The 27,237-nt window shown below is 46.5% G+C and overlaps 1 protein-coding gene across 1 annotated transcript in view; it reads right to left on the bottom strand.

The window, feature by feature from the left end:
* setd1a (SET domain containing 1A, histone lysine methyltransferase) overlaps positions 1-26,697 on the bottom strand; it is a 43,323-nt gene extending 16,626 nt beyond the window's left edge. Inside the window, 18 exon segments of the mRNA XM_055152436.1 lie at positions 749-885; positions 1,091-1,169; positions 2,964-3,131; positions 4,615-4,900; positions 4,902-5,012; positions 5,500-5,623; positions 8,660-8,905; positions 8,908-9,075; positions 9,078-9,150; positions 9,757-9,867; positions 10,918-11,484; positions 13,545-14,436; positions 15,172-15,410; positions 15,555-15,691; positions 16,762-17,032; positions 18,577-18,675; positions 22,237-22,375; positions 26,687-26,697. Of these exon segments, the coding sequence (XP_055008411.1) occupies positions 749-885; positions 1,091-1,169; positions 2,964-3,131; positions 4,615-4,900; positions 4,902-5,012; positions 5,500-5,623; positions 8,660-8,905; positions 8,908-9,075; positions 9,078-9,150; positions 9,757-9,867; positions 10,918-11,484; positions 13,545-14,436; positions 15,172-15,410; positions 15,555-15,691; positions 16,762-17,032; positions 18,577-18,675; positions 22,237-22,374 (3,846 nt within the window). The 5' untranslated portion in view covers position 22,375; positions 26,687-26,697.
* Positions 26,698-27,237: the final 540 nt, after the last annotated feature.

Genomic DNA, 27,237 nt, shown 5'->3' with positions numbered 1-27,237 from the left:
TTGTTCTACGCGGGCACACCTCCAGGCCCGTCCCGACACTCAGAACCGTAATGAAGCCCAGCACAGTCTGGGGAACAGTGTGGGGGTATCCTGGTCTAGGCCAGCCCAGAGACATAGTCCCTCCAGTCAGTGGGGGTCTTCCCTGGGGCCTCCTCACGGTGGGACATGAACACCTCCTGAGGGAAACGCCCAGGAGGCATCAGAACAGATGCCAGAGCCACATCAACTGGCTCCTCTCAACGTGGAGGAGCAGCGGCTCTACTCTGAGCTCCTCCCGTGTGACTGAGCTCCTCACTCTATCTCTAAGGGAGCGCCCGACACCCTGCGGAGGAAACTCATTTGTGTCGCATGTATCGTGATCTCGTCCTTTCGGTCATTACCCAGAACTCATGACCATATGATGGTTTATGTAATAAAAACACTAAAGTCTTTCTCAGTCTGGTCCATCGTTCCAGGAAAAGATGGGAAATGTCTCGTTTCTAGGGCACAGCACATCCTGAATGCATGTCGAGTGTATTTCTCCCGTTCGTCATTCATTTGATTCACCTGACCCACCCATGTGTGATCACTACCCGCCCAGAAAACTCCAGAATGTTAAAACCCGTCTGTTTCAGCAACTATTTGCAGGTTCCCGACCTGATGCAGGACACACACACAAACACACTGTGAGAAGTGTAAATGTAAAAGAGTGCAACAAACAGTAGGACTGATGTTTTTGCTATTCCAACATGTTTCCGGCTGCACAGACCTTGTCCTCGTCCGATCCGTCCGACGTCTCCTCTCCTTCGCTGTCCAGCTCCCACGGTTTCCTGTTCCTCGGCTTCTTTTTCCTGCGTTTGTTGTCCCTCTCTGCGGCGTGTCTCTCCTCCGCTCTCCTCCTCTCCACTGAAAACAACACAACAGAGTTACGTTTATACATTTTGAAGTAAAGACCAAACACTTAACACTGGTCACACTGGTTTTACACTAATCAAGAAGCAGTTTGTTTAGAAAAGCTGAAAAATGTGTTGAAATTACAGAAAGCAGAGAGTTCTATATTGATGACAAGAGCTTTTTGGCATTAAAATCAGAAACTAGAGCGAATCCAGACCTGGGTCTTCTGGAGGAGTCTGGGGTCTTGGTCTCTTCATGTCTCCCTCCTGCAGCTCCTGAGGCTCTTTCCTCTTCACCTGAAAAAACAAAACAAAACAAAACATTTTAAAAGGAGCTGCGAGATTTAGATTTTAAATTTCATAAACATGACCCAACGGTGGCCTCAGATACAAAGTAAACACGTTAAAATCTAATATACCGTGTTTTTGGGACTATAAAAAATCTGTGTCATTTGTTTGTCATTCATTTGTTTTTCTAAATAAAACCAAAAATAATAAAACGAAAAAAAACAACAATTTTCTTCATTATCTGTCTCCAAAACCAAAATGAAAAAACAGATAACGATTAGTTTTCCAGTTTTCGATTGTGTGTTTAAATGAATAACGCTCTGAAACATGCTTTGTACTAGAGCCCGACCGATATGGATTTTGTTGTGGCCGATATGAAACAGATATAATGGGAGTTGGAGCTGCCGATAGCCGATATAATCGCCGATATATTTAGTGATGTAAAAATTCACTGTAAATCTTGAATTGATTAAAAAACTTAGGTTTGGCTCTAGTGGATTCTAAATTGGGTTTATTTAGGCAACATTTATTGTTATTTTGACTCTTTACATCATATTTACATACAGTAGATTGGCCTAATGGCATTTTTGCATCACATTCTAGCTACTGTTACTGTCACCGCTAGTGATGGGTATTCCGTTTTTTGTTTTTTTTGTTTTTTGGAGAACCGGCTCGGCTCACTAAAGGAACTGGCTCTTTCGGCTCCCAAGCGACTCTTGAGATGGTTTTGTTGCAAGCAGGACTAAACCAGAACTGAACCAGGACTGAGTGTCGGGACTCGGTCTCTATCTCTCTCCTTCACTCGAGCCCAAGTTTAGTCCTGGTTTATTCATTTTATGCTGAACTGCAGCCAAATATGCACTTTTTTTTATCCTATGCACATGCAGATTTCTGAAAGTTTCGTTTTCAGCCGCTGCTGCTGTCAAACTACGGGTCGACATGCGGCATGAAGAGAAAAAGTGAGAAAATGAGAAAACACGGCTCCCAATAAGAAACATGCTCCCGTTGTTCGCTTCAAAGAGCCGGATCTAAGAGCCGCTTTGATCGCGACCGACCCATAACTCCTGCTAGTAAATAAACTACCGCTATTAGCCTTTAGCCGTAAAAACGTGCGCACCGCGGTAATTAATTATATGCATAAATGTGGATCATTCACACGTCTATTCACAGCTCATTTACATATCAATGCAGGCCCAGTAGCAAATATACGGCCAATGTAAACACTTTACAATAGACCAATAGAAAACAGCCTGTTTATGTGTGGGAGCTACAGCAGCTAATCGCTAATAAAAAATAGCCTAAACTAGCTTCAAAGTCGATGTATTTCCAACACTCAGCCTCACACAGGCTCCTCCCACATCACAAGTCTGAACTAATAAATGTCCTTTTAATCCAGACTCAAACCAATTGTCCGAAAAAGAATATAACCTCAGTGTTGCGCACCACTGCGGGTGTAAACAAACACACGCGAGTGAAGTGACGTCACTCTGTGGTGTGTTCAGGGACAGTACGACACAGACAAATTACACCGTAGATAAACATTGATGCGGAGCCACATATTAGGACATTTATCTGTCTGTAAATTGGATTAAATGAACATAATGTAGAGAGTCTAAGCTTTATAACGAGGTATAACATGCCCACGTGAAATATCGGCCCATATCAGCAAGTATATCGGCCGATAGCTGATATGTCTCCAGGTGCCCATATTGGCCGATAATATCGCCCAGCCGATATATCGGTCGGGCTCTACTTTGTACCCTCCTGCGTCAGATGCCCTCCCCTCCTCCCGTTCGCCGTTACCTTGAATGACGGCAGACGCAGCGCCCCCCTCAGGCCGAAGCCCTCCACTCCTCCGCTCTTGGCCCAGTCCACGAGGCTCATGAGCGGCTCTCGGGGTCGACTCAGCTTCTCCTCCTTCTTCTCCTCGTCACGAAGAGCAGAGACACCGCGAACCATCGTCTGGAACGGCTGAAACACAGAGGACGGGACGGAGTCAGTGTCACTATTAAAATAAGTCAACATGATATCAGAGTTTGACAAGAGTGTGAGAAATACACAGATTTTAGTAAAAAATTAGTTTCAGCTTTCAGCAGAGTTTTGGTCATATGTGACTTTTGGAGGACTTTTTTTTCTCCAATGAACAAAGGGCGACAGGAGCGCAGTTGGCAGAATGTTTGTCCACTGATCTGAAGGCTTTGCTCTCGACATAAACATCACTGGTTGAGCGTCAGATCCACAGACCCACAGGTTGGAGGTGTCATTCCAGCTCCCACAGATGAACGCTGTTGCTGTGTTCTTGGGCAAGACACTTAACCCACCTCGCCCCCAGTGTCTGTGTGCACTGGTGAGTGAATGTGCGTGTGGATGGGTGACTGGTTCCTTGTTGTAAAGCACACTGAGAATTGAAGGTGGAAAAGCGCTGTATTAAAATGTGACCTTGAACCATAAACATGACAGCGGAGAAACTGTATCTGTTCCTCTGACATCAAATAGAGGCACCTTGTGGACATTTTAAGAATGACTGTGGCTCTTTGGTAATTTAGAAGAGTTTCAGATTAAAAAGTTTTCTCTAAAAAAAAAAAAAAAAAAATCAAGTAAAATAATATGTAACCAGTAGCCAAAGTAAGGTCACCAAAACACCAACCCCTAAACATTTACCAATTAAGCAAACATTTCTTTTCCATAAGTAGACTCACTTAAGACCTTGGGAGGTAAACTATCTACAACTTTTTTTTGGCCACCATAATGAGCTCCATACCGCCCTGATCTGCCCCTGTGGCTGTTGAGGACCAGGAGGAGAGAGTGTATCACATCAGAACTGAAGTGTCTGTACTGGCTTCATGTGAGCTTCAGGATAGATTTTAAAGACTTCTTATTGGTTTATAAAGCTCTTAAGGGTCTTAGTCCTGTTTATTTTTCTGATCTGCTTTTATCACAAGAGCCTCTCAGACTCTCAGGTCCTCAAGGTCTTGTCTTTGTACTGTCCCAAGAGGCCAAACTGAAACTCTCGCTGAGGTCACATTCAGTTTTTACGGCCCACTGCGAGTGTATTTTTTAAAGTAAACTCAAAACGTATCTTTTAAATTTAGGTTTTAATTTAAACTTTTTCTTGTTTAAATAATAATAAATAATAATAATAATATAAATTTTTTTTTTTTTTTTACTTAGTTTCCATCTAATTTTAGCTTTCAATTTTTTTTTTTTTTTTTTTTTACTATAACCTTCAGGAGCTTTATGTTTTATGTTTCTGTTTAAACTGCTGTGTATATGGATGAAACACTTAATCATTGTAATTTTTCTTGCCGGTGAAGCTCTTTGTGCTACATTTCAAATGTATGAAAAGTGCTATACAAATAACGATTGATTGACATGGAAACAAGGATTAACTGTATCATCTAACCCCGCCCTCTCCCTTTAGCCCCACCCTCTCATTTTAGCCCCGCCCCCTCACCTTGGCCTTGGTCTCCTTTCGCTCCCACCACTCGTCAAATGTGTTGAAGGCCACGTTCTCCACCATCTTCCTGTTCAGGTCCCTCTGCATGATGTTCTTCATCTCCTGGATGAGCGAGGCCAGGACCAGCTGCACCGTGGCCTCGTGGGGGTTTTCGGCCAGAGGAGGCGGCTCTTCCCCGGGCACGCCGCGGTACTCCGCCCCCTCGCCCGCGCCGCCCTCCTGGGAGGCGGGCAGCACGGTGCCGTAGCCCGGCGGAGGCATGAAGGGGAAGTGCGGGGGGGAGCGGGGGCCAGGAGGGAGGGGGCAGGCCGTGAGGGGGGGGCACGGGAGGGGGAGGGAGCTGGGAGCTGTGGGGGTCCGAGTGGTACGGGTACGGCATGTGCGGGGGCATGTATCTGTGACAGAGAGACAACGCAACGTTTAATATGAACATAAACAAACAAGATGGAATTAAACTCTTGAACCCTCTTTCTCTATTTAACTGTGTCTGTGGTGTCTCTCACCTGCGCTCCTGCCTGCGCTCCTGCCTGCGCTCCTGCCTGCGCTCCTGCCTGCGCTCCTGTGTCTCTCACCTGTGCCTCACCTGTGCCTCACCTGTGCCTCACTGTGCCTCACCTGTGCCTCACCTGTGCCTCACGTCTCTCACCTGTGTCTCACCTGTGTCTCACCTGTGTCTCACCTGTGCCTCACCTGTGCCTCACCTGTGCCTCACCTGTGCCTCACCTGTGCCTCACGTCTCTCACCTGTGCCTCACCTGTGCCTCACCTGTGTCTCACCTGTGTCTCACCTGTGTCTCACCTGTGCCTCACCTGTGCCTCACCTGTGGTCCTGTCTGCACTCCTGTCTCTCACCTGCGCTCCTGTCTGTGGTCCTGTGTCTCACCTGTGGTCCTGGTCGTAGTGGGAGCTGCTGCCCTCCTGCTCCATAAAAGGTGGCGGGGGCATCGAGTGCAGGTGGTACGAGCTGTAGTCGGCTGTAGCGCCCTCTCCTGGTCCCGGGGTCAGAGCTGACACAAGAAAATACGTTTAAAAATTATACAACTACTGATTTTTGTCCTTTTGTCCAGTGTCCAGTCTCCTCAGATGTAGTCCTAAAAATATTTATCCCCGGTTCAGTACACGGTCCAGTTGTTGCTTTAATCCCTGGTCCCATCCCTGGTCCTCTCCCCAATTTAGTCCTGGTTCAGTCCCTGGTTCAGTCCCTGGTCCAGTCCCTGGTTCAGTCCCTGGTTCAGTCCCTGTTCCAGTCCCTGGTCCAGTCCCTGGTCGGTCCCCAGTTCGGTCCTCAGTTCACTCGTTGCTTTAGTCCCTGGTTCAGGTGGCACAGGTCTTTGTTTATAAGTTTACTGTCAGTGACCTTCAGTTGTTCGTTAAGTCCTGGTCCAGTCCTGGTCCAGGTCTTTGTTTATAAATTTACCATGGGTCTGACCATCAGTCGTTGGTCTAGTCCCCGGTCTAGTCCCCGGTCTAGTCCCCGGTCTAGGTCTTTGTTTATAAAATCACCATGGGTTTGACCTTCAGTCGTTGGTTTAGTCCTGGTTTAGTCCTGTTTTAGTCCCTGGTTTTAGTCCCTGGTTTTAGTCCCTGGTTTTAGTCCCTGGTTTTAGTCCCTGGTTTTAGTCCCTGGTCTAGGTCTTTGTTTATAAGTTTACTGTTAGTCTGACCTTCAGTCGTTGGTTTAGTCGCTGGTTCAGTCCTTCATTTAGTCCTGGTCTAGTCCCTGGTTTAGTCCCTGGTCCAGGTCTTAGTTTATAAAATCACCATGGGTTTGACCTTCAGTCATTGGTTTAGTCCCCGGTTTAGTCCCCGGTTAGTCCCCGGTCTAGTCCCCGGTCTAGTCCCCGGTCTAGTCCCCGGTCTAGTCCCCGGTCTAGGTCTTTGTTTATAAAATCACAATGGGTTTGACCTTCAGTCGTTGGTTTAGTCCTGTTTTAGTCCCTGGTTTTAGTCCCTGGTTTTAGTCCCTGGTTTTAGTCCCTGGTTTTAGTCCCTGGTCCAGGTCTTTGTTTATAAGTTTACTGTTAGTCTGACCTTCAGTCGTTGGTTTAGTCGCTGGTTCAGTCCTTCATTTAGTCCTGGTCTAGTCCCTGGTTTAGTCCCTGGTTTAGTCCCTGGTCCAGGTCTTAGTTTATAAAATCACCATGGGTTTGACCTTCAGTCATTGGTTTAGTCCCCGGTTTAGTCCCCGGTCTAGTCCCCGGTCTAGTCCCCGGTCTAGTCCCCGGTCTAGTCCCCGGTCTAGTCCCCGGTCTAGTCCCCGGTCTAGTCCCCGGTCTAGTCCCCGGTCTAGTACCCGGTCTAGGTCTTTGTTTATAAAATCACAATGGGTTTGACCTTCAGTCGTTGGTTTAGTCCTGGTTTAGTCCTGTTTTAGTCCCTGGTTTTAGTCCCTGGTTTTAGTCCCCGGTTTAGTCCCCGGTTTAGTCCCTGGTCTAGTCCCCGGTCTAGTCCCCGGTCTAGTCCCCGGTCTAGGTCTTTGTTTATAAAATCACCATGGGTTTGACCTTCAGTCGTTGGTTTAGTCCTGGTTTAGTCCTGGTTTAGTCCCTGGTTTTAGTCCCTGGTTTTAGTCCCTGGTTTTAGTCCCTGGTTTTAGTCCTGGTTTTAGTCCCTGGTTTTAGCCCTGGTCCTAGGTCTTTGTTTATAAGTTTACTGTTAGTCTGACCTTCAGTCGTTGGTTTAGTCGCTGGTTCAGTCCTTCATTTAGTCCTGGTCTAGTCCCTGGTTTAGTCCCTGGTCCAGGTCTTAGTTTATAAAATCACCATGGGTTTGACCTTCAGTCATTTTAGTCCCCGGTTTAGTCCCCGGTTAGTCTAGTGTCTAGTCCCGGTCTAGTCCCGGTCTAGTCCCCGGTCTAGTCCCCGGTCTAGGTCTTTGTTTATAAAATCACAATGGGTTTGACCTTCAGTTTTTAGTCTGGTTTAGTCCTGGTTTTAGTCCCGTTTTAGTCCCTGGTTTTAGTCCCTGGTTTTAGTTTTAGTCCTGGTTTTAGTCCCTGTCCAGTCTTTGTTTATAAGTTTACTGTTAGTCTGACCTTCAGTCGTTGGTTTAGTCGCTGGTTCAGTCCTTCATTTAGTCCTGGTCTAGTCCCTGGTTTAGTCCCTTTAGTCCCTGGTCCAGGTCTTAGTTTATAAAATCACCATGGGTTGACCTTCAGTCATTGGTTTAGTCCCCGGTTTAGTCCCCGGTCTAGTCCCCGGTCTAGTCCCCGGTCTAGTCCCCGGTCTAGTCCCGGTCTATCCCCGGTCTAGTCCCCGGTCTAGTCCCCGGTCTAGTACCCGGTCTAGGTCTTTGTTTATAAAATCACAATGGGTTTGACCTTCAGTCGTTGGTTTAGTCCTGGTTTTAGTCCCTGTTTTAGTCCCTGGTTTTAGTCCCTGGTTTAGTCCCCGGTTTAGTCCCCGTTTAGTCCCTGTCTAGTCCCCGTCTAGTCCCGGTCTAGTCCCCTAGGTCTTTGTTTATAAAATCACCATGGTTTGACCTTCAGTCGTTGGTTTAGTCCTGGTTTAGTCCTGTTTTTAGTCCTGGTTTATCCTGGTTTTAGTCCTTTTAGTCCCTGTTTTAGTCCCTTTTAGTCCCTGGTTTTAGTCCCTTTTTAGTCCCTGGTTTTAGGCCCTGGTCCAGGTCTTTGTTTATAAGTTTACTGTTAGTCTGACCTTCAGTCGTTGTTTAGTCGCCGGTTCAGTCCTTCATTTAGTCCTGGTCTAGTCCCTGGTTTAGTCCCTGTTCAGGTCTTAGTTTATAAAATCACCATGGGTTTGACCTTCAGTCATTGGTTTAGTCCCCCTTAGTCCCGGTCTAGTCCCCGGTCTAGTCCCCGGTCTAGGTCTTTGTTTATAAAATCACCATGGGTTTGACCTTCAGTCGTTGGTTTAGTCCTGTTTTTAGTCCCTGGTTTTAGTCCCTGGTTTTAGTCCCTGGTTTTAGTCCCTGGTTTTAGTCCCTGGTTCAGGTCTTAGTTTATAAAATCACCATGGGTTTGACCTTCAGTCATTGGTTTAGTCCCCGGTTTAGTCCCCGTCCAGGTCTTTGGTGGGTCTGACCTGGCGTGGCGCTGGACGCTGCCACCCTCATCTGGTGCAGTCGGCTGAGCATGTGCGTCTGCATCTGGAAGGACATGGGCGCCCCGCCGCTGTACTGGCTCATCAGCTCCATGGACGAGGCGTAGTCGTACAGGTGCGGCGGGGGCATGGGCGGCGGGTACTCGGGGTGCAGCTCCATGTGGGCGAGGGGGGGGATGCCCGGGGGAGGCGGCGGCTGGAGCGAGTACCCGGGCGGCGGCGGCGGGGCAGGTGCGGCGGGTACGAGGGCATGGGCGGGTGCATGGAGCCGGAGTAGTGCTGCGAGGACGAGGAGTCGGGAGGGGACGAGGAGCCGTCGGCGGGGCGGGCGGGCTGGGGGGCGGAGCTCGGCTGGGCGGAGGAGCCGGGGGAGGAGCCGGGGGCGGGGCGGTGTGCGGCGTGGAGATGGAGGCGGTCTCTCCGTCCTCTTCGTCGGAGATCTCCATGTCCTCGCCGGACGAGTGAGGGGACGGCTGCAGGACAGACAAAACACTTTTACACAAACCACTGAGGGACACAAGTTTAATTTTTATTTAAGAGTTAATTTTATTTAAGAGTTAATTTTATTTAAGAGCTCATTTTTCTTAGTGTTTTTGACTTTGACATTTTTGATTTGATAATCCTGTAGGCCACTTAAAATAATCAGAACTGTTTTCTGGACTAAAAAACATACAAAAAGACACGTTCAGACCCTGGTTTAGTCCCTGGTCCAGTCCTGGTCCAGTCCCTGGTCCACATTAGACCTGTGCAGTCCCTGGTTCAGTCCCTGGCTGTGCCCCTGGTTCAGTCAATGGTTTAGTCCCTGGTTCAGTCAATGGTTTAGTCCCTGGTTTAGTCCCTGGTTTAGTCTCTGGTTTAGTCTCTGGTTTAGTCTCTGGTTTAGTCCCTGGTTTAGTCCCTGGTTTAGTCTCTGGTTCAGTCCCTGGCTGTGCCCCTGGTTCAGTCAATGGTTTAGTCCCTGGTTTAGTCCCTGGTTTAGTCCCTGGTTTAGTCCCTGGTTTAGTCCCTGGTTTAGTCCCTGGTTTAGTCTCTGGTCCAGTCCCTGGTCCAGTCCCTGGTCCAGTCTCGATCAACAGTACCTGGCTCTGTCCGTTGTAGGGCGGTGTGTGGGCTCCGCTCCGGGGGACAGAGTCGACTGCAGAGGTCTGAGATCCGTCCTCGTCTGGGGCCGTGGACCCGGAGAGAGACGCCTGGAGGAGCAGACACTCAGTCAGACTTTTATGTCTCGATTAAAAACACTTTTACTCACCGTATTTTAACACGCCGAGAGAATTGTGTGGACCTTTCACTGTCTTTCATTGTTTTTATTTGCTTTTTAAAAATTTTTATGGCTAGGCACAAATTTTAAATCTTAGTCACATTAATGGCATGAGTTCCTGTGATTAATCATGATTAATCACATGTTATACGCAAAACCAATGAATGACTTCAAACGTAGCGTACAGCTGCACTTTTATTGGAAATGTAAACGAAAGTGCAAACAGAAAATTTGTTTCTACAGGAGCAGGACACGAGTCTGTAAAGTCTATGTTTATTCTTCTTCTTTTGGAGAATCTCACTCAAAAAAAAAAAGGAGTGTTGTGATGAAAAGCGATGGACCGCGCGGTGGATGCTCCTTCAAGCTCTGCGCGCTGTGCGTAATGTGTGTGTGGAGCGACGGCTCTGACTCGTTGCGTCTCTAGTGTTGGGCCGAAGTTTCGCTCCCTTTTGTTTCACTGAATGATTTGCATCAGAGCGTTGGTTTGATATTTCAGACTCGTGAATCTTCAGTGATGAGACAGTTTAGTGTTTCAGTTTTACGAATGACTTTGTCCGTGTCGACTGCGCCGTCTGAAGAAATTTAAAATGAAAATGGCCGTGAAAAAGTTCCTCACCCTTCTCCATGTTTGTTTATCTCGCTTTCTTTCTGTTTTCTGTGAGCGCTGCAGCAGTAAACACTTCTAGGCTCGCTCACAGTGGACGTTTTCAAAATAAAAGTGAGCAACAGACGTTTAGAGTAAAAATAATAAATCATAAAAACTGCATTAAAATTATTGTCGTGATAATGAATTAATTACTTAACACAAGTTAACGTGCCCGACCCTAGTTTTTTCACTGAATTTCTTATGTATTTTATGCTTTATTTTATTTAATGTTTTTGTTTCTTCTGTGTGCAGCATTTTGGAGACTTTGTGTTGGTAAAATGTGCTGTACAAATAAAATTGGACTGGATTATGAACGTTTCACAGAAGTGTTTGTACCTGTTTCTCGTCTGGCGGCGGCGCGGGCTCGGCGTGCGACGAAGAGGAGGAGGAGGGCACGGCCGCCTGTAGCGCCGCGCTCGGACTCTTCCTCCCCTCTCCTCCTCCTCCTCCCTTCCCCCTCTTCCTCCCTCTCTCTCCTCTCCGTCGCTCCTTCTCCCCGGCGTCTCCTCCCTCGCCCTGCTCCCCCTCCCCGCTCTTCCTCCCCTCGCCGTCCCTCCTCTGCCCGTCCTCGTCCTCTTCGTCCGACGCCAGGAACGAGAACTTGGCCTTCTGTTCCTTGAGGAGCATTTCGATGCGAGAGTCCAGGCTGCTGCTGTGGTAGACGAACGGCAGGCTCTCGTTGGTGGAGTCGGGCTCGGGGGAGGAGGAGCCTCGGGCCGGCGGCGGCGGCGAGGCGGCGGGCGGGGGCAGGGGGAGGGAGGTGGAGGTGGGCGAGGCGGCGCAGGAGGAGGAGATGGCGGGAGGGGGCGGGGTCTTGTTGAGGGGCGGGGTTTTGGGTGGAATGGGCGGAGTGCTGGGTCTGCGTTTGGGTTTGGTCCACTGCTCCTTGGGGCTGTCCTGGACCTGAGGACGACAAGAACCATCAGTTAGTGCGTTTGTTCTCGCAGGGAGTTTTTCAAAATAAAACCAATATTAAGAAAACGAAAAAAAAAAAAAAAACTATTTTCTTCAATTATTTGTCTCCAAAACCAAAATGAAAAAACAGATAATGATTTGATTTTTCAGTTTTCGATTTTGTGTTTAAATGGAAAATGGAAAAAACAGATAACGGACTAAACCAGGACCAAACCAGGACCAAACCAGGACTAAAACAGGACTAAAACAGGACCAAACAGGACTAAAACAGGACTAAAACAGGACCAAAAACAGGAAAACAGGACTAAAACAGGACTAAAAACAGGACTAAAACAGGACCAAAACAGGACCAAACAGGACTAAAACAGGACTAAAACAGGACTAAAACAGGACTAAAACAAACCAGGACCAAACCAGGACCAAACCAGGACCAAACCAGGACCAAAACAGGACTAAAACAGGACTAAAACAGGACCGAGGTGCACCTGCGTAAATTGTCGGGTGACCAGGACTGAGACCAGGACCAGATCGTCACCAGACTGGGACTGAGACCGGGACCAGAAAAGGACCAGACCAAGATCAGACCAGGACTGAGACCGTCCTGGTTTAGACCTGGTTTAGACCTGGTTTAGACCTGGTTTAGACCTGGTTTAGATCTGGTTTAGACCTGGTTTAGTCCTGGTTTAGTCCTGGTTTAGTCCTGGTTTAGTCCTGGTTTAGTCCTGGTTTAGACCTGGTTGAGACCTGGTTGAGACCTGGTTGAGACCTGGTTTAGTCCTGGTTTAGTCCTGGTTTAGTCCTGGTTTAGACCTGGTTTAGACCTGGTTTAGACCTGGTTTAGTCCTGGTTTAGACCTGGTTTAGACCTGGTTTAGACCTGGTTTAGACCTGGTTTAGTCCTGGTTTAGTCCTGGTTTAGTCCTGGTTTAGACCTGGTTTAGACCTGGTTTAGATCTGGTTTAGTCCTGGTTTAGTCCTGGTTTAGTCCTGGTTCAGTACATTATCAGTTTTTTTTAATTTTTCATTTAAACACAAAATCAAAAACTGAAAAAACAAATCCTTATCCGTCTTTTCATTTTGGTTTTGGAGACAAATAATTAAGAAAATTGTTGTTTTTTTTCTTTCCCCTAATGAAGTGTTATACTTTTTTTTTTTTTTTCAGTACAACCTGTTATTTCACAATCTGCTGCTGTAGTTGTGTAATAAAAGCATCAGGACCGAGAAATACAAATGAAAAAAAAAAAAAAATGAAAAATAAAATTCACACTTTCATACAAACTACACAGACAGCAAACATTTGTAAACAACTTTTTGAATTCTCTCGTCTATTTTCATACATAAATTGCACCAGATTATAAGATGCATTAAGTGAAACAGACAATATCGTGTGATATTGGTCACACATGAGAAGGTCTGTGTTTACTAGTGTGTAACCAAAATGCCATTGTTCATGAGTTGTGTGTCTGTTAGTTCTGTGTGTTGTGTGTCACCAGAAAAACAAAAAATGGAAATTATTTTTGTTCCAATTAGAATTTTAACGGCTACACTGAAAGAGAAAGGAACTGTTAGAATTAGTGATCATCTGGAAAACTATTCATATTTTACTGTACAAATGCATAGAATTATAAATAGATAATTTTTCTGAGATTTTGAGACACCATCCTTCGTGGAGTTATGACCAAAACACATATTTGACTTTGACCGGTTTCAACCTGTAACATCCAGTGCACCCCGGTTATGTGTGTGTCAACTTGTGTGATGATTGAGTGAATATTTTAGGCCGCAGACGGTTCAGAAATTGCCAAAATTGCCGATCCTTTACAATAGCGTGATCTTTCAATTGACCCGTGTGACCTTAAATGACCTTGAATCGTCACCAAACTTTTCTTGTGGCATCGGGCACGGGGCTTTGACCCATGTACCAAATTTGGTTCGTAAATTGCGGAATTATCGCGGGTGGACAGACACACACACAGACACACACAGACACTCACACAGGGCAAATACAAAACCTGTTCAACGTTAAACCCTGTACGAGGACATCCGTACCTGGACTTGCGTGAAATCGAGGGACTCTGCGACGGCTGCGGCCATGACGGAGGCGGGCGGGAGGGGTGGAGGAGGCGGCGGCGGGGCTGGCGGGTTCTGCGGTGCCGCGTGATGATGGTCCTTTTCGGCGGAGGAGGAGGACGAGGAGGAGGAGGAGGAGGGCGGAGGAGCGGGCGGCACCCTGTCGGCGCACTGCCCCAGCCTGGACTCCTGCGCCGGCGTCGAGTCTTTGTACGCGGACGGCGGCGGGGACAGGCTGTTGGAGGAGGAGCGGTGCGAGTTGTAGCGGGGGTCGTTATTGCCGTAGTCGTCTCGGTCGCGGTCTCGGTCTCTGTCTCGGTCGTGGCTGCTCCTCCTCCGCCCGCCGCCGCTGTGGTTGTGCGAGTGGTGGTGGTTTCGGTGGTGCCTCCCGTGGTCGCCCGATCGAGACCCGGCGCTGTCCCTCCTGCCGTAGCCCCGCTCCTCCCGATGGTGGTGGGAATGGTGCGACGACGAGTATTTCGAGGAAGAGTTCGAGTCCTGGTGGTGGTACGACGACCTCCTGGAGCTGATGCCGCCGGGCGCTCCTCCGTACCTCCCGTCCCGCTCCCTGTCCCGCTCCCGCTCCTGCTCGTACTGGTGCGGCGGCGGCGGCATGCCCGAGTGGTGGGGCACGTGCGGGCCGCTCATGTTGGCGTAGGGAGGCGGGTAGCAGGGCGGTTCGCTGGGGCGGTAACCGGAGGTGGGCGGGTAGAGGGGGCGGCCGCGGTAGTGCACGGTGGAGTCCTGGAGGTCGTCGGGGTAACGCGAGACTTTGTACCCGCCCACGGTGGAGGAGACGGCGGACGAAGAGGAGGAGGAGGGGAGCATGTCCTGGGGAGGGTATCCAGAGCTGGAGCTGTAGCTGCTGTGTCTGAAACCAGAGGAAAGAACAGAACACGTTTACTGAGGAGAACGACGGGGATGAACTAAAACAGACACGTCAAACTCAGGCCCGGGGGTTTATTTTGGTACAATAATAAATGATAAACTTTTCTGCATTCTTCAGTACTATTATTAGTTTGTACGACCATAAATGAAAACAAAAATCCTCACCCATCCAACTGTTGTGTTTCCTTTAAAGTCCCACGCCATTTATTTGTGAAAAAAGTTCGAAAATAGACCATTTAATGACAGTGCGCCTTATAATCCAGAGAGACTAATAGTGCGGAAAATACGATAGGCTAATGAAATTTAAGAATTTTGTGAAAAAAATAAGACTTGAACAATATAATTTAAGACTTTTTAAGGCCTTAATTTAGAAACTTGAAATTTAAGATCTTTTTAAGACTTTTAAGACCCCACGGCTGCTCTGTATTATCACTGAGAGATCTAATGTAAAACGTATTTTCTTCAGCGTTATTAAAGGCCGCCACACACTACAAGAAAATTCATTTTGGGGAGGCATGAATGACTTTGGCTACATTCACACTGCAGCCTGAACTGACCCAAATCTTATTTTTTTGGCCCCTATGCTCCTGTATCTGATCTTTTAATGACTGAATGTCTGAACGACACAGATCCATCTAAGCACTGAGCGCTTGTGAAAGGCGTCGTTCTGCCCTCTGCTGGTCAGTGAGGATGAAACAGAACAGTAAAGATGTCCGACCTGTTTCCGGCGTATCCTGAGTCTTGAGAAAATGGCGTCCCGGAGCGAGAGCTGTGCGGCGTTCCTGATCCGCCCTGAGACGAGGAGGCGGAGCCCGGCGTGAAGGGCGTGTCCAGACGGGGCTCGCTGAAGCTGGGGTCAGAGGTCGGCGCCGGGGGCAGGTTTCCCGCCGTGAGCGCCTGGACTCCGGCGGCCAACACGGCGAGCTCGCTGGACAGACGCCGGCGGATCTCTGAGGACTGAACACAGACGCACCAGCAGGGGGCGCAAGTGAGCGATGAGATGAACACAGTCAGAGTTTAGTTTAGTTCAACTTTAGTTTGAGTTTAGTTTATTCACATCTCGGTTTAAGAATCTCAGAGAATATAAACAGCTGTGTTCACCGTGTCGGGCTGAGTCTGCGTCGGCGCCGGGGGCGGGGCTCTCGTCTGGTCGCTCAGGGCTTTTCCTCCGAGAGGCACCGTCTGTGGAGTGTACGACCCGTTCACGATCAGGTCGTAGTACTTCTGCCTCTGCTGGCCTGGAGGAGAATATTACATTTATGAATTATTATTTTTATGATTTGTTGTGAAGTCAAAACTTTTTTGAGTTTGTGATCATCAAAATGTTATTTACAAATGTATTTTAATCCTTGTGTCATTCGTTCATTTTCAATATAAAGCAAAAATAAGAAACAGAAAAAAACAACTATTTTCTTCATTATTTGTCTCCAAAACCAAAAATGGATCCGGTCTCAGTGCCCGGTCTCAGTGCCCGGTCTCAGTGCCCGGTCTCAGTGCCCGGTCTCAGTGCCCGGTCTCGGTGCCCGGTCTCGGTGCCCGGTCTCAGTCCCAGTCTCAGTGCCATTTTAGTCCTGGTTCAGCACGTTATCAGTTTTTTCCATTTTTCACAAAATTGAAAACTGAAAAAACAAATCATTATCTGTTTTTTCATTTTAGTTTTGGAGACAAATAATGAAGAAAATAGCTGTTTTTTCGTTTTCTTATTTCTGGTTTTATATTGAAAAACGAATGACCGAACGACACACGGATTTATTTTATTCCCCTTTTCTTGTTTTGATTAGACAAAATTAAAAATCGTACACAAAATACAGCACAGTATAATAAGCAGGAGTGTGCAAAAATATTGAAATATCCATATATCGTGTCGCTTAATGTGATGATACAGTATCGATATCGTGGACTGCTGTATCGATATATCGCCAAGAGGATTTTTTTTGGTGTATTTTACTCAATTATTTTCTTACAGCTACAGTTTTGTTGCTTGTTTAGAAACTTAGAAACTCATTTATGCGACACATTTGACAATTTCACTGTTCTGATGATACAGGAAGAGCTCCACTGTGTTTTTTCACCTTTTTTATTGAACCGTATCAATTTGATTTGAAATATATCGTATTAAAAGTGCACTGTATTAAGATATGTGTCGTATCGGTAACTTCTTAATGCTACCCAGCCCCAAATAAGTTTATAAAAAAGTAATAATACCAGACACTAAAGGTTAAAGTACATATTTAAACGACAGATACTTGATAAATAGTTTTCATTTAATCGACTGCAGACTCTGGTTAAACAGAACCTCCGCGTGTACCTTTGATATCGAGCTGTGCGTGGATGGCGTTGCCCATCACAGTGGTGTTGTGCAGATGTTTCACGGTGTCTTTGGCTCCTCTCGTGCTTGTGAACAGGACTCGGGCCAGACCCAGGTGTTTCCTCGTCTTGGGGTGGAACAGGATCTCCATCTCCTCCACCTCCCCGAACTTGGCGCACATCTCCGCCAGAAACGGCTCCTTTATGTTGTCGTTGAGTCGAGCGAACGTCACCTCTTTGAGCGGAATGGGCCCCACGTAAAACTCGTCAAGCTGCGAGAGGAAAAAAAAACAAAAAACAACACAATTCAAAAAACTTTCCTCTCGTCTGCTCCTCTGAGCTCTCGTCTGTACTAGACTCGACGCAAATCAGTGCGGCGCGGGACACATTTTGAAAGCTCACTGCGGGCGCGGGTGGGAGTGGGACTGCACAACGCGGGAGTGGGCGGGTGGGATGATAAACTGCAGTCCCCCAAACTAAATATGAGTGTAAAATAATTTTTACAAATGATGAATGTAAGAATATCATGCATCATTTGTGCTGGAGGTTTTATTTGGCATTAATAAAAACATTTTAAGCAGCAGACCGTCCCCCCGTCCCGTACGCCGCGCGGACAGTCCCTCCTAGAGATGGGCATTCGATGAAATTTTCTTAATCGATCGTCAGAAGAATTAACGATCAATTATCGATTAATCAGTAACAATTTTATATTTAAATGATTATCATTATTATTACTGTCTGCACGACTAATCTGCATAAATAAATTCAACTTTACGACATAAACATAACGACTCTAGAGCCACATCAGCTGTTTGACATTATATGTGTTTAATTCAGTTTTGTTCAAATCTCACAGAAACAAAACTTAAAACCACATCACTAATTTACATAAACTAAGTGAAGATAAAACTCCAGCTCTTGTGTCGCTGATGTGGTTCAACTTGTGTTGGATTAAAAGACATGACTCAGGTGAATACAGGTCAGTGTGACCAGATTTGTGTTTGTCAAAACCAGGACAGCGTACGGGGGGAGGGGGGCGGGGCCTCGTCATCCACATTGAGCGACTCTCACCTGGAAAAACTTTTTCCCACTGGACACAGAAACATATGTGCTGCTTTATCCACTGTGCACATGGACTCACACTTGTCCCAACGCAACGGAAAGTGTGGAATTTCTTGTACAAATCCATCGTTAAATCCACATTTGTGCTTCGGTTCGTTACAGACTGACCCACTGTTTCTGTTTGTGTCTCACTCCTTCTGATGCAGAGACACATGTACACACCTGTTTGGTCACGATACACACAGCAAACTACATTTGGTTTGTCGATTAAAATTAACGTAATCGATTAAATTCTTAATGATCAATTATCGATTAATCGACTAATCATGCCCATCCCTAGTCCCGCCCGTCCTGTACGTCGCGCGGACAGTCCCCCGTACGTCACGTGGGCTGCGCCACTAAACCAGAACTAAACCAGGACTAAACTAGGTCTAAAAACAGGTCTAAAACCAGGACTAAAACAGGATTTAGCCAGGACTTAACCATGCCGCCGGACCGCCCACCGCGCCTCCTCTCATACGCAGCCCAATTCCTTTCGCTTCTCCGTGTTCGATAGAGCTTAAGAAAGCAAAGGTTCCCATCCTGTGGGACCTGTGGGCGGGCGCGGGACAAAATATCGCGGATGCGGGCGGAAACGGGACTGAAAATTACAGTTCTTTGCGGGAGCGGGGGGACGCGGGACTGCAAATTCTGTCCCGCTCAGACCTCTCGTCTGTACCCTCTACCACCTCCTCTGTATCATAATCGTACTTGCCTTAAACTTTGGCACTGGGAGGGACATTTCTTTACATCTGGACCAGAGTCTTCGAGGCCTGGGGTCCCGCAGGTCTCCCACCGGAGGAAACCCAGAGTCCTGCAGAAATAAACAAAAACAAATGCATGTAGAATCCCTCAGTATTCAGGTAGAATCCATGACCGAGGATAAACTCAATTTTTTTTTGCAGCTCGTCCAAGCTGCATCTTCAGTTCTGGTCAGACGCTGGAGGACACTGCAAAAATGCTTGGACAAATTGAATTTCTCCTGCTACACAGGTAAGAACAGTTGAGAGCTCAGGTCAACTAAAACACAATCAATGAACCTGCCCAGGGACGACAGGTGGAAATTAGTTCTGGAGCTACGACCTGCTACAAAGCATCTTTCCTGTTCAGGTTCATGTAGACCAGGGGTGTCAAACTCATTTTGGTCCGGGGGCCGTATCCAACCTACTTTGATCCCAAAGGGGCCGGATCAGAAAACTCATGGTATATAAACCCCAAAAATGACAATAACTTCAAATATTTGTGCAGAGAAACGCAAATCTATTACAGAAATCTTTTTTAATTGATGAACTCTTTCTTATTATAATATTATAAAATTATGAAGAACCTGAAACTTTAAGAAAAATACAATTTGAACACAAAGTTTTAACATGAACCTTGTATGTAAACAGGAATAAGTCAATTTTTGTTGTAAAATCCTGCACTCGGCTCCACTTTTCTCATGTTGGACATTTTTCTGATGAGGGTGTCACGGTCAACAGTCAAAACGATCGTCCTTTAAGAGCGTTTGGAAAGAGACAAGTCTTCATTTGTGCTGCTCTGGTGGGAGGGGCCACGTACAGAGACGTTGGAGATGCTGCTGTGCTCAGCCCCACAGAAAATTACCAATATTTTAATAGAAAATATAATTTAAATATTTTAGTAGAAAATCACCCAAGGGCCACATTAAAGGTCTTGGAGGGCCGGATCTGGCCCCCAGGCCTTATGTTTGACACCTGTGATGTAGACTGTGCACTGTCCCTGTCTCAATAAATAAATAAATTAGTGTTTTCAAACTCAGGGCTCCCACTCTTTTTCAATGACAAAATTTAAAAACTTTTCCATGAACTTTTCATGACTTTACGGCTCCTACATGTGTAGAATTGATCAGACTTTTAGGTCTAAACATAAAATGTGAACTCTTTCCACTCACCTTATGGTTTGGGATTATAGTTTTTTAACATTCTAAATCCTGTTGGTGCATTTACTGTCGTCTCTTTGAAACAAAAGACACAGATGTTCAGAAATAATCAGAACAGACTCATGAGAACTTCACAGAACACTGGAGCTGCATGAAAGAGATACTAAAACTCAATGACCTTTCCAGGCCTAGAAAATTACATTTACAATTTCCATGACTTTTCCAGGATTTCCATGACTGGGAAATTTGATTTTGCAAACTCGATTTTGATACTAAGGAACAGACTTTCATTTATCAAATATCAAAATAAACATATTATTCTTATTATTATTACCAAATTTTTCAGATTATAAAGCTGACGTTGAATTCTCTCATCTATTTTCATTCATAAGGTGTCGATTTTTGAGAAAATTAAAGGATTTTAAGTGCGCCTTAAAGTCTGAAAAATACTGTATAGACTCGATACTCAGCGCTGATTCTGTTAAAAAGGCAGCAATTAACTTGAAAACTGTGACATCACCACGTGGAACAGAGTGTTTTGAGCTTCAAAAATGAAGGACTAATAATAAAGATTTACTCAAACATGTGAATAAAACAAAACACGACTCCAGCTGTTTTTGAGGAGGTAAATTAAACATTAGGACATGACTTACAGCTCACACGAGTCGGTTTTGTTTTGGTTTGTTTAGCCCAAATGTTTCAGACTATAAAGCTCAATATCAATAATGTTGAATTCTCTCGTCTATTTTCGAGAAAATTTAAAGATTTTAAGTGCGCCCTACAGTCCGAAAAATACAGTATAGGCTCGATACTCAGCACTGATTCTGTTAAAAAGGCAGCAGTTAACTTAAAAACTGTGACATCACGACATGGAATTGAGCATTTTGAGTTTCAGAGATGTAAACAGACTAATAATAAAGAGTAGAACCATATATATATATATATATAATCACGATATATATATATATATAATCACCGATATATTTAGTGATGTAAAAATTCACTGTAAATGTTGAATTGTTTAAAAACTTAGGTTTGGCTCTGGTGGATTTTAAATTGGGTTTATTTAGGCAACATTTATTGTTATTCTGCTTCTTTACATCATATTTACAGACAGTAGGTTGACTTAATGGCATTTTTGCATCACATTCTAGACACTAGTGATGGGGATTCCAGTTCTTTTTAGAGAACCGGCTCTTTTGGCTCGGCTCACTAAAAGCTGCTGGTTCTTTTGGCTCCAAGTGGCTCTTCAGATTGTTTGTTACAAGCAGGTCTAAAGCACGTCTAAAGCAGGACTGAATCAGGACTGAACCAGGTTAAACCAGGACTGAAAAAGGACTAAACCGGGACTTATTTATTTTATGCTAAACTACAGTCAAATATGCTAGTTTTTTAATTTTTATTTTTTTTAATCCTACGTACACGCAAATTTCTCAAAGTTTCGTTTTTAGCCGCTGTCATACCACGAATCTGCATGCGGCGTGAAGAGAAAAAAAGTGAGAGAAAGAGAAAACACGGCTCCCAATAAGGATCAGGCTCCCGTCGTTCCCTTCAAAGAGCCGGTTCTAAGAGTCATTTCGTTCGCGACGGACCCATCACTAGTAAAGAAAGTAGCGCTATTAGCCTTCAGCCGTAAATACGTGCGCGCCGCGGTAATTAATTATATGCGCAAATGTCATAATTCACACGTCTATTCACAGCTCATTTACATATCAGTGCAGGTCCAGTAACAAATATACGGCCAATATAGTCACTTTAGAATAGACCAATAGAAAACAGTCTGTTTATGTGCGGGAGCTACAGCAGCTAACCCATAACAAATGACAAAAACTAGCTTCAGAGTCGACATATTTCCAACACTCACCGCTCACTACAGGCTCCTCCTCACATCACAAATCTGAACTAATAAATGTCCTTTTAATTCAGACTCAAAACATTGTCCGTAAAAAGAATATAATCTCAGTGTTTGGATCTGTGTCTGCAGGTGTAAACAAACACACATGAGTGACGCGACTCTGTGGTGTGTTCAGGGACAGTACGACACACACACACAAATGACACCGTAGATAAATACTGATGTGGAGCCACATATTAGGACATTTATCTGTCTGTAAATTGGATTAAATGAACAGAATGTAGAGAGTCTAAGCTTTATAACAGGTATAACATGCCCACGTGAAATATCGGCCCCTATCAGCAAGCATATCGGCCGATAGCCGATATGCCTAAAGTTGCCCATATCAGCCGATAATATCGGCCAACCGATATATCGGTCGGGCTCTAATAAAGAGTTACTCAAACATGTGAATGAAACAAAACACGACTCCAGCTTCTGTTTTTGAGGAGGTAAATTAAACATTAGAACATGACTTAAAGCTCACACGAGTCGGCTCTGTTTTGTTTTTGTTTGTTTATCCGGTGTGTCGTCAGCTCTTGTTAAAAGTCTGAGCCCGTCGGTGCAGATTCTGGACTCACCGGGACACTGAAGTGAACTCCATCGTATCTGTAGATTTTCTGCGTGACGCGGCGAGTGGCTGGATCCTGGACCAGTTTGTAGCTCTTCCACTGCAAACTCACGGCTTTCTGGGAGTCGGCCCCAGTCTCGGGATCCATCCTACAGACGGAGACAGAGACGGAGACAGACCGGACTCAGTAAACAGGACGATGCAGACGGACAGAGTTTAAACGCAACAAAATGTACGACTAAACGATCTCTAAAAAGGCTGAATAAACGAAGGCACGGTCACTGTTTTTTTCTAGCGCAAATTAGGAAATATTTACAAAACGGATTTCAGGAGCCTCCCGGACAACAGACGCTCCGGGAGTTTATTCCGTAAGAAAACACAAACCAGAGAAGAGCCACAGTCGGCGGGTTTAAACCTGAATTCTGCAGCGAACGACACGGTCACGGGTTCGGTTTAAAGAGACATTTCCTAAATCAGAAACTGGGACTAATAAAATAGAGAAACGAGTGCGAAATTAACAAAAACTGACATATTCACGATAACACAAGTCAGTATAGTCATATTTTCTTAGTGTTTTCTGTAATTTTACCTCAACAAAAACCTAAAACAAAAAAATTTAGACGATTTATGCCTCTTTTTAGTGTCGGTGGTGTCAAATTGGTCAAAAATAGGCACAGTTAGGAAATTTCTGGCATAAAACTGGGACAAATCACCCCAGTTTTTTGGTGGTTGGTAATAATAAAATTGTGAAACGAGTTCGTCATTAAGGAAAATTGTTCCGCAGAGACCATTCATGATGAACATGAGTCACATTTTCTTTGTGTTTTGGTCGTTTTTAAGCAGCTTTTCTGAATTTTGACTAAACAGGTGACAATTTATGAGTCTTTTTACTGTCAAAAATAAGGACAACTGGGACGTTTCTTGTATAAAACTGGGACAAATCAATGTTTTTTTGTGAATAAATCAGCTGGGACAAAACTGAGACTGTCCCGGGTAAAAAAGGGACGTCTGGTAACACTAAAACTACAGTACTGATCTGAAGTTGACTGAATCGTTTGGATATTTTCAGTCGTGGAATTGCCAGACTCTACTGAAATAAACGGTAAAAGGAGCTGTTCACTTAAAAACTTCGACTTTAAGCTTCGGAGACGTGGACAGACTAATAATAAAAGGTTTGTCTGGACCAGACGTCGCTATTTACCCGCAACAGTCTCAGCGGATTTATCCAAAACCACTGATTTGTCCCAGTTTTATACAAGAAATGTCCCTTTTTTTGGACCAATCTGATCCCTGCAAAGAGTAAAGAGAGACAAAAACTGTTATTTGTTGAAGTAAAATCCACAAAAGATGCTTAAAAATGATCAAAATGCAAAGAAAATGTGACTGTACCGACTCGTGTGCGGAACAGTTTTCCTTAATGACGCACTCGTTTATTTTACAATTTTATTTTTACCAATCACCACAAAACCGGGGACGTCCCAGTTTTTTTATTTTGGAAATCCGGTCGAACCAAAACAACGTTCTAACACCTCACAAGGGTTAATTTTCCGTAATATAAGAGCTTTAAACTAAATGAAATATCCAGGATGGACAGAAGAGAAAGAGGACACGGAGATGGAGGGGACAGAAAAAACTGAGGACAGAGAAGAAGACACAGAGGAAAAGGAGGACAGAGAGGACCGAGTGGACAGGGAGGACAGAGAAGACAGAGAGGACACAGTGAAGGAGAGGGCAGCGTGGACAGAGGAGAGGACAGAGAAGAGGACAGAGAGGATAACGCAGATAAAAAGGACAGAGGACAGACAGGATAGAGTGGACAGAAAGGATAAACAGGACAGAGTGGACAGAGGACAGACAGGACAGAGGACAGAGGAGGGGATGGAGGAGAGGACAGAGAGGGCAGACAGGACAGAGCGGACAGAGAGAAAACAGAGGACAGAGGAGAAGACAGAGCATAGAGAGGACAGAGGACAGACAGGACAGAGAAGAGGACAGAGAAAACAAGACAGAGAAGTGGACAGAGAGGATAAAGTGAATAAAGAGGACAGAGGAGAGATGGAGGAGAGGACAGAGTAAACAGAGAAAACAGGACAGAAAAGCGGACAGAAGATATAGCGGATAAAGAGGACAGAGGACAGACAGGACAAAGTGAACAGAGGACAGTGGACAGAGAGGAAGAGGACAGAGGACAGAGGAGGAGAGGACAGTGGAGATGGACAGAGGAGGAGAGGACAGAGGACAGTGGACAGAGAGGACAGAGAGGAGGAGAGGACAGAGAGGACAGTGGACAGAGTGGACAGAGGAGGAGAGGACAGAGAGGACAGTGGACAGAGAGGACAGAGAGGAGGCGAGGACAGAGAGGACAGTGGACAGAGTGGACAGTGGAGGAGAGGACAGAGAGGACAGTGGACAGAGTGGACAGTGGAGGCGAGGACAGAGAGGACAGTGGACAGAGTGGACAGAGGAGGAGAGGACAGAGAGGACAGTGGACAGAGAGGACAGTGGACAGAGTGGACAGAGGAGGAGAGGACAGAGAGGACAGTGGACAGAGAGGACAGTGGACAGAGAGGACAGTGGAGGAGAGGACAGAGTGGACAGTGGACAGAGGACAGTGGACAGAGAGGACAGAGGAGGAGAGGACAGAGTGGACAGTGGACAGAGTGGACAGAGGAGGAGAGGACAGAGAGGACAGTGGAGGAGAGGACAGAGTGGACAGTGGACAGAGTGGACAGAGAGGACAGTGGACAGAGTGGACAGAGGAGGAGAGGACAGAGAGGACAGTGGACAGAGAGGACAGTGGACAGAGTGGACAGAGGAGGAGAGGACAGAGAGGACAGTGGACAGAGAGGACAGTGGACAGAGAGGACAGTGGAGGAGAGGACAGAGTGGACAGTGGACAGAGAGGACAGTGGACAGAGAGGACAGAGGAGGAGAGGACAGAGTGGACAGAGTGGACAGAGGACAGAGAGGACAGAGAGGACAGTGGAGGAGAGGACAGAGAGGACAGTGGACAGAGAGGACAGAGGACAGTGGACAGAGTGGACAGAGGAGGAGAGGACAGAGAGGGGAGAGGACAGAGGACAGTGGACAGAGAGGACAGAGGAGAGAGAGGACAGAGAGGACAGTGGACAGAGAGGACAGAGGAGGAGAGGACAGAGTGGACAGTGGACAGAGAGGACAGTGGACAGAGGACAGTGGACAGAGGACAGTGGACAGAGAGGACAGTGGAGGAGAGGACAGAGGAGGACAGTGGACAGAGAGGACAGTGGACAGAGAGGACAGAGGAGGAGAGGACAGTGGACAGAGTGGACAGAGGAGGAGAGGACAGAGAGGACAGTGGACAGAGTGGACAGAGGAGGAGAGGACAGAGACAGTGGACAGAGAGGACAGTGGAGGAGAGGACAGAGAGGACAGTGGACAGAGGACAGTGGAGGAGAGGACAGAGAGGACAGTGGACAGAGAGACAGTGGACAGAGTGGACAGAGGAGGAGAGGACAGAGAGGACAGTGGACAGAGTGGACAGAGGAGGAGAGGACAGAGAGGACAGTGGACAGAGTGGACAGAGGAGGAGAGGACAGTGGACAGTGGACAGAGAGGAGAGTGGACAGAGAGGACAGTGGAGGAGAGGACAGTGGAGGACAGTGGACAGAGAGGACAGTGGACAGAGAGGACAGTGGACAGTGGAGGAGAGGACAGTGGACAGAGTGGACAGAGGAGGAGAGGACAGAGAGGACAGTGGACAGAGTGGACAGAGGAGGAGAGGACAGAGAGGACCGGGGGGACAGGCGGCAGGCGCGCGGGACTCGGCGCGGCCGCTGTCAAAACAATGAGCGTGTTACGTCACAGCGTTAGTTTGTTAGCATCGCGCTGTTAGCATCGGCTAATGTACAACAAACACAGACATAAACATGACACTTTTTGGGCGCAGAGACACGTTTTCTGTTCCGGACACCCGCGCACACGAACCCGGTGACCCGAGACGCGAGCAACGTCCCGTAAACCGAAGCGGAAACGCGTTTTTGTCTCCGGAGGACGAGTTGTGCTCGGCTAACGTTCGGCTAACCCCCAGCGCTAAGATGATGTTAACCGTCCGAGCGCGTGCACCCGCCCTAAACCCGCGAACCCGAACCCCGCGAGCCCGCAACCCGCACCCGAACCCGCACCCTACCCCCCCGACCCCCCCGCACCCGCACCCGCCCGCCGGAGCGCAGGGCCCGGGCACCGCCGCCGCTCCGGAGCCGCGGCCCGAGCGGAGCAGGACGGACGGACCACAAAAACACAGCGCCCTCCGGGACCGTCCGCGCGCCCCCCGAACCGCGCCTCTCCCGGAGCCGCAGCGGAGCCCGCAGCGTCCCGCCGGCTCCCCCGGGCCCCGCGGCGCACCCACTCACGCTCTTCTGTTCTCCGTGTTTTCGCTAAAACTGTGGAAGTGTTGAGAGCGCCGCCATCGCGACACCAACCTGAAACCAGCGTCACGTCTCTGCGCGCTGCGACGGCCCGCGGCACTTTCACCGAGGCACCACAACAACTCCAAGCAAATACACGATTAACACAAAAATCATAAAATAAAACACAGTAAATAATACTGCATTTATTGGTCGTAGCCGGACATGTATTTACTGTTTTAATTGTGTAAGTTGTGCGTGAGTGACGAATCTGCGAGTGACATTTTAACAGATAAAATCACAGCGACTCAACAAACGCCCCCTAGAGGACATGAATGTAAAGACGCGTAAAAACAAAACAAAAACATAAAAATAAATTTACATTTAAATTAATAATAATAATAATAATAATAATAATAATATTATTATTATTATTATTATTATTATTATTATTATTAATATTATTATAACAGACTATTATTATCAATATATGTATAAATATGATGGATATACAAAAGTAAACACAGCACCAGGACAAAACTGTGACTAAACCAGGACTAAACCAGGTCTGAATCAGGTCTGAACCAGGTCTGAACCAGGACTAAACCAGGTCTGAACCAGGACTA

Source organism: Boleophthalmus pectinirostris, unplaced genomic scaffold (genome assembly GCF_026225935.1).
Source record: "Boleophthalmus pectinirostris isolate CB_2022bp ecotype Guang Dong unplaced genomic scaffold, ASM2622593v1 HiC_scaffold_17, whole genome shotgun sequence".
Taxonomy (NCBI): Eukaryota; Metazoa; Chordata; class Actinopteri; order Gobiiformes; family Gobiidae; genus Boleophthalmus; species Boleophthalmus pectinirostris.
The sequence above is the reverse complement of the archived record's forward strand: the minus strand, read 5'-3'. Positions and strand labels throughout refer to the sequence as shown.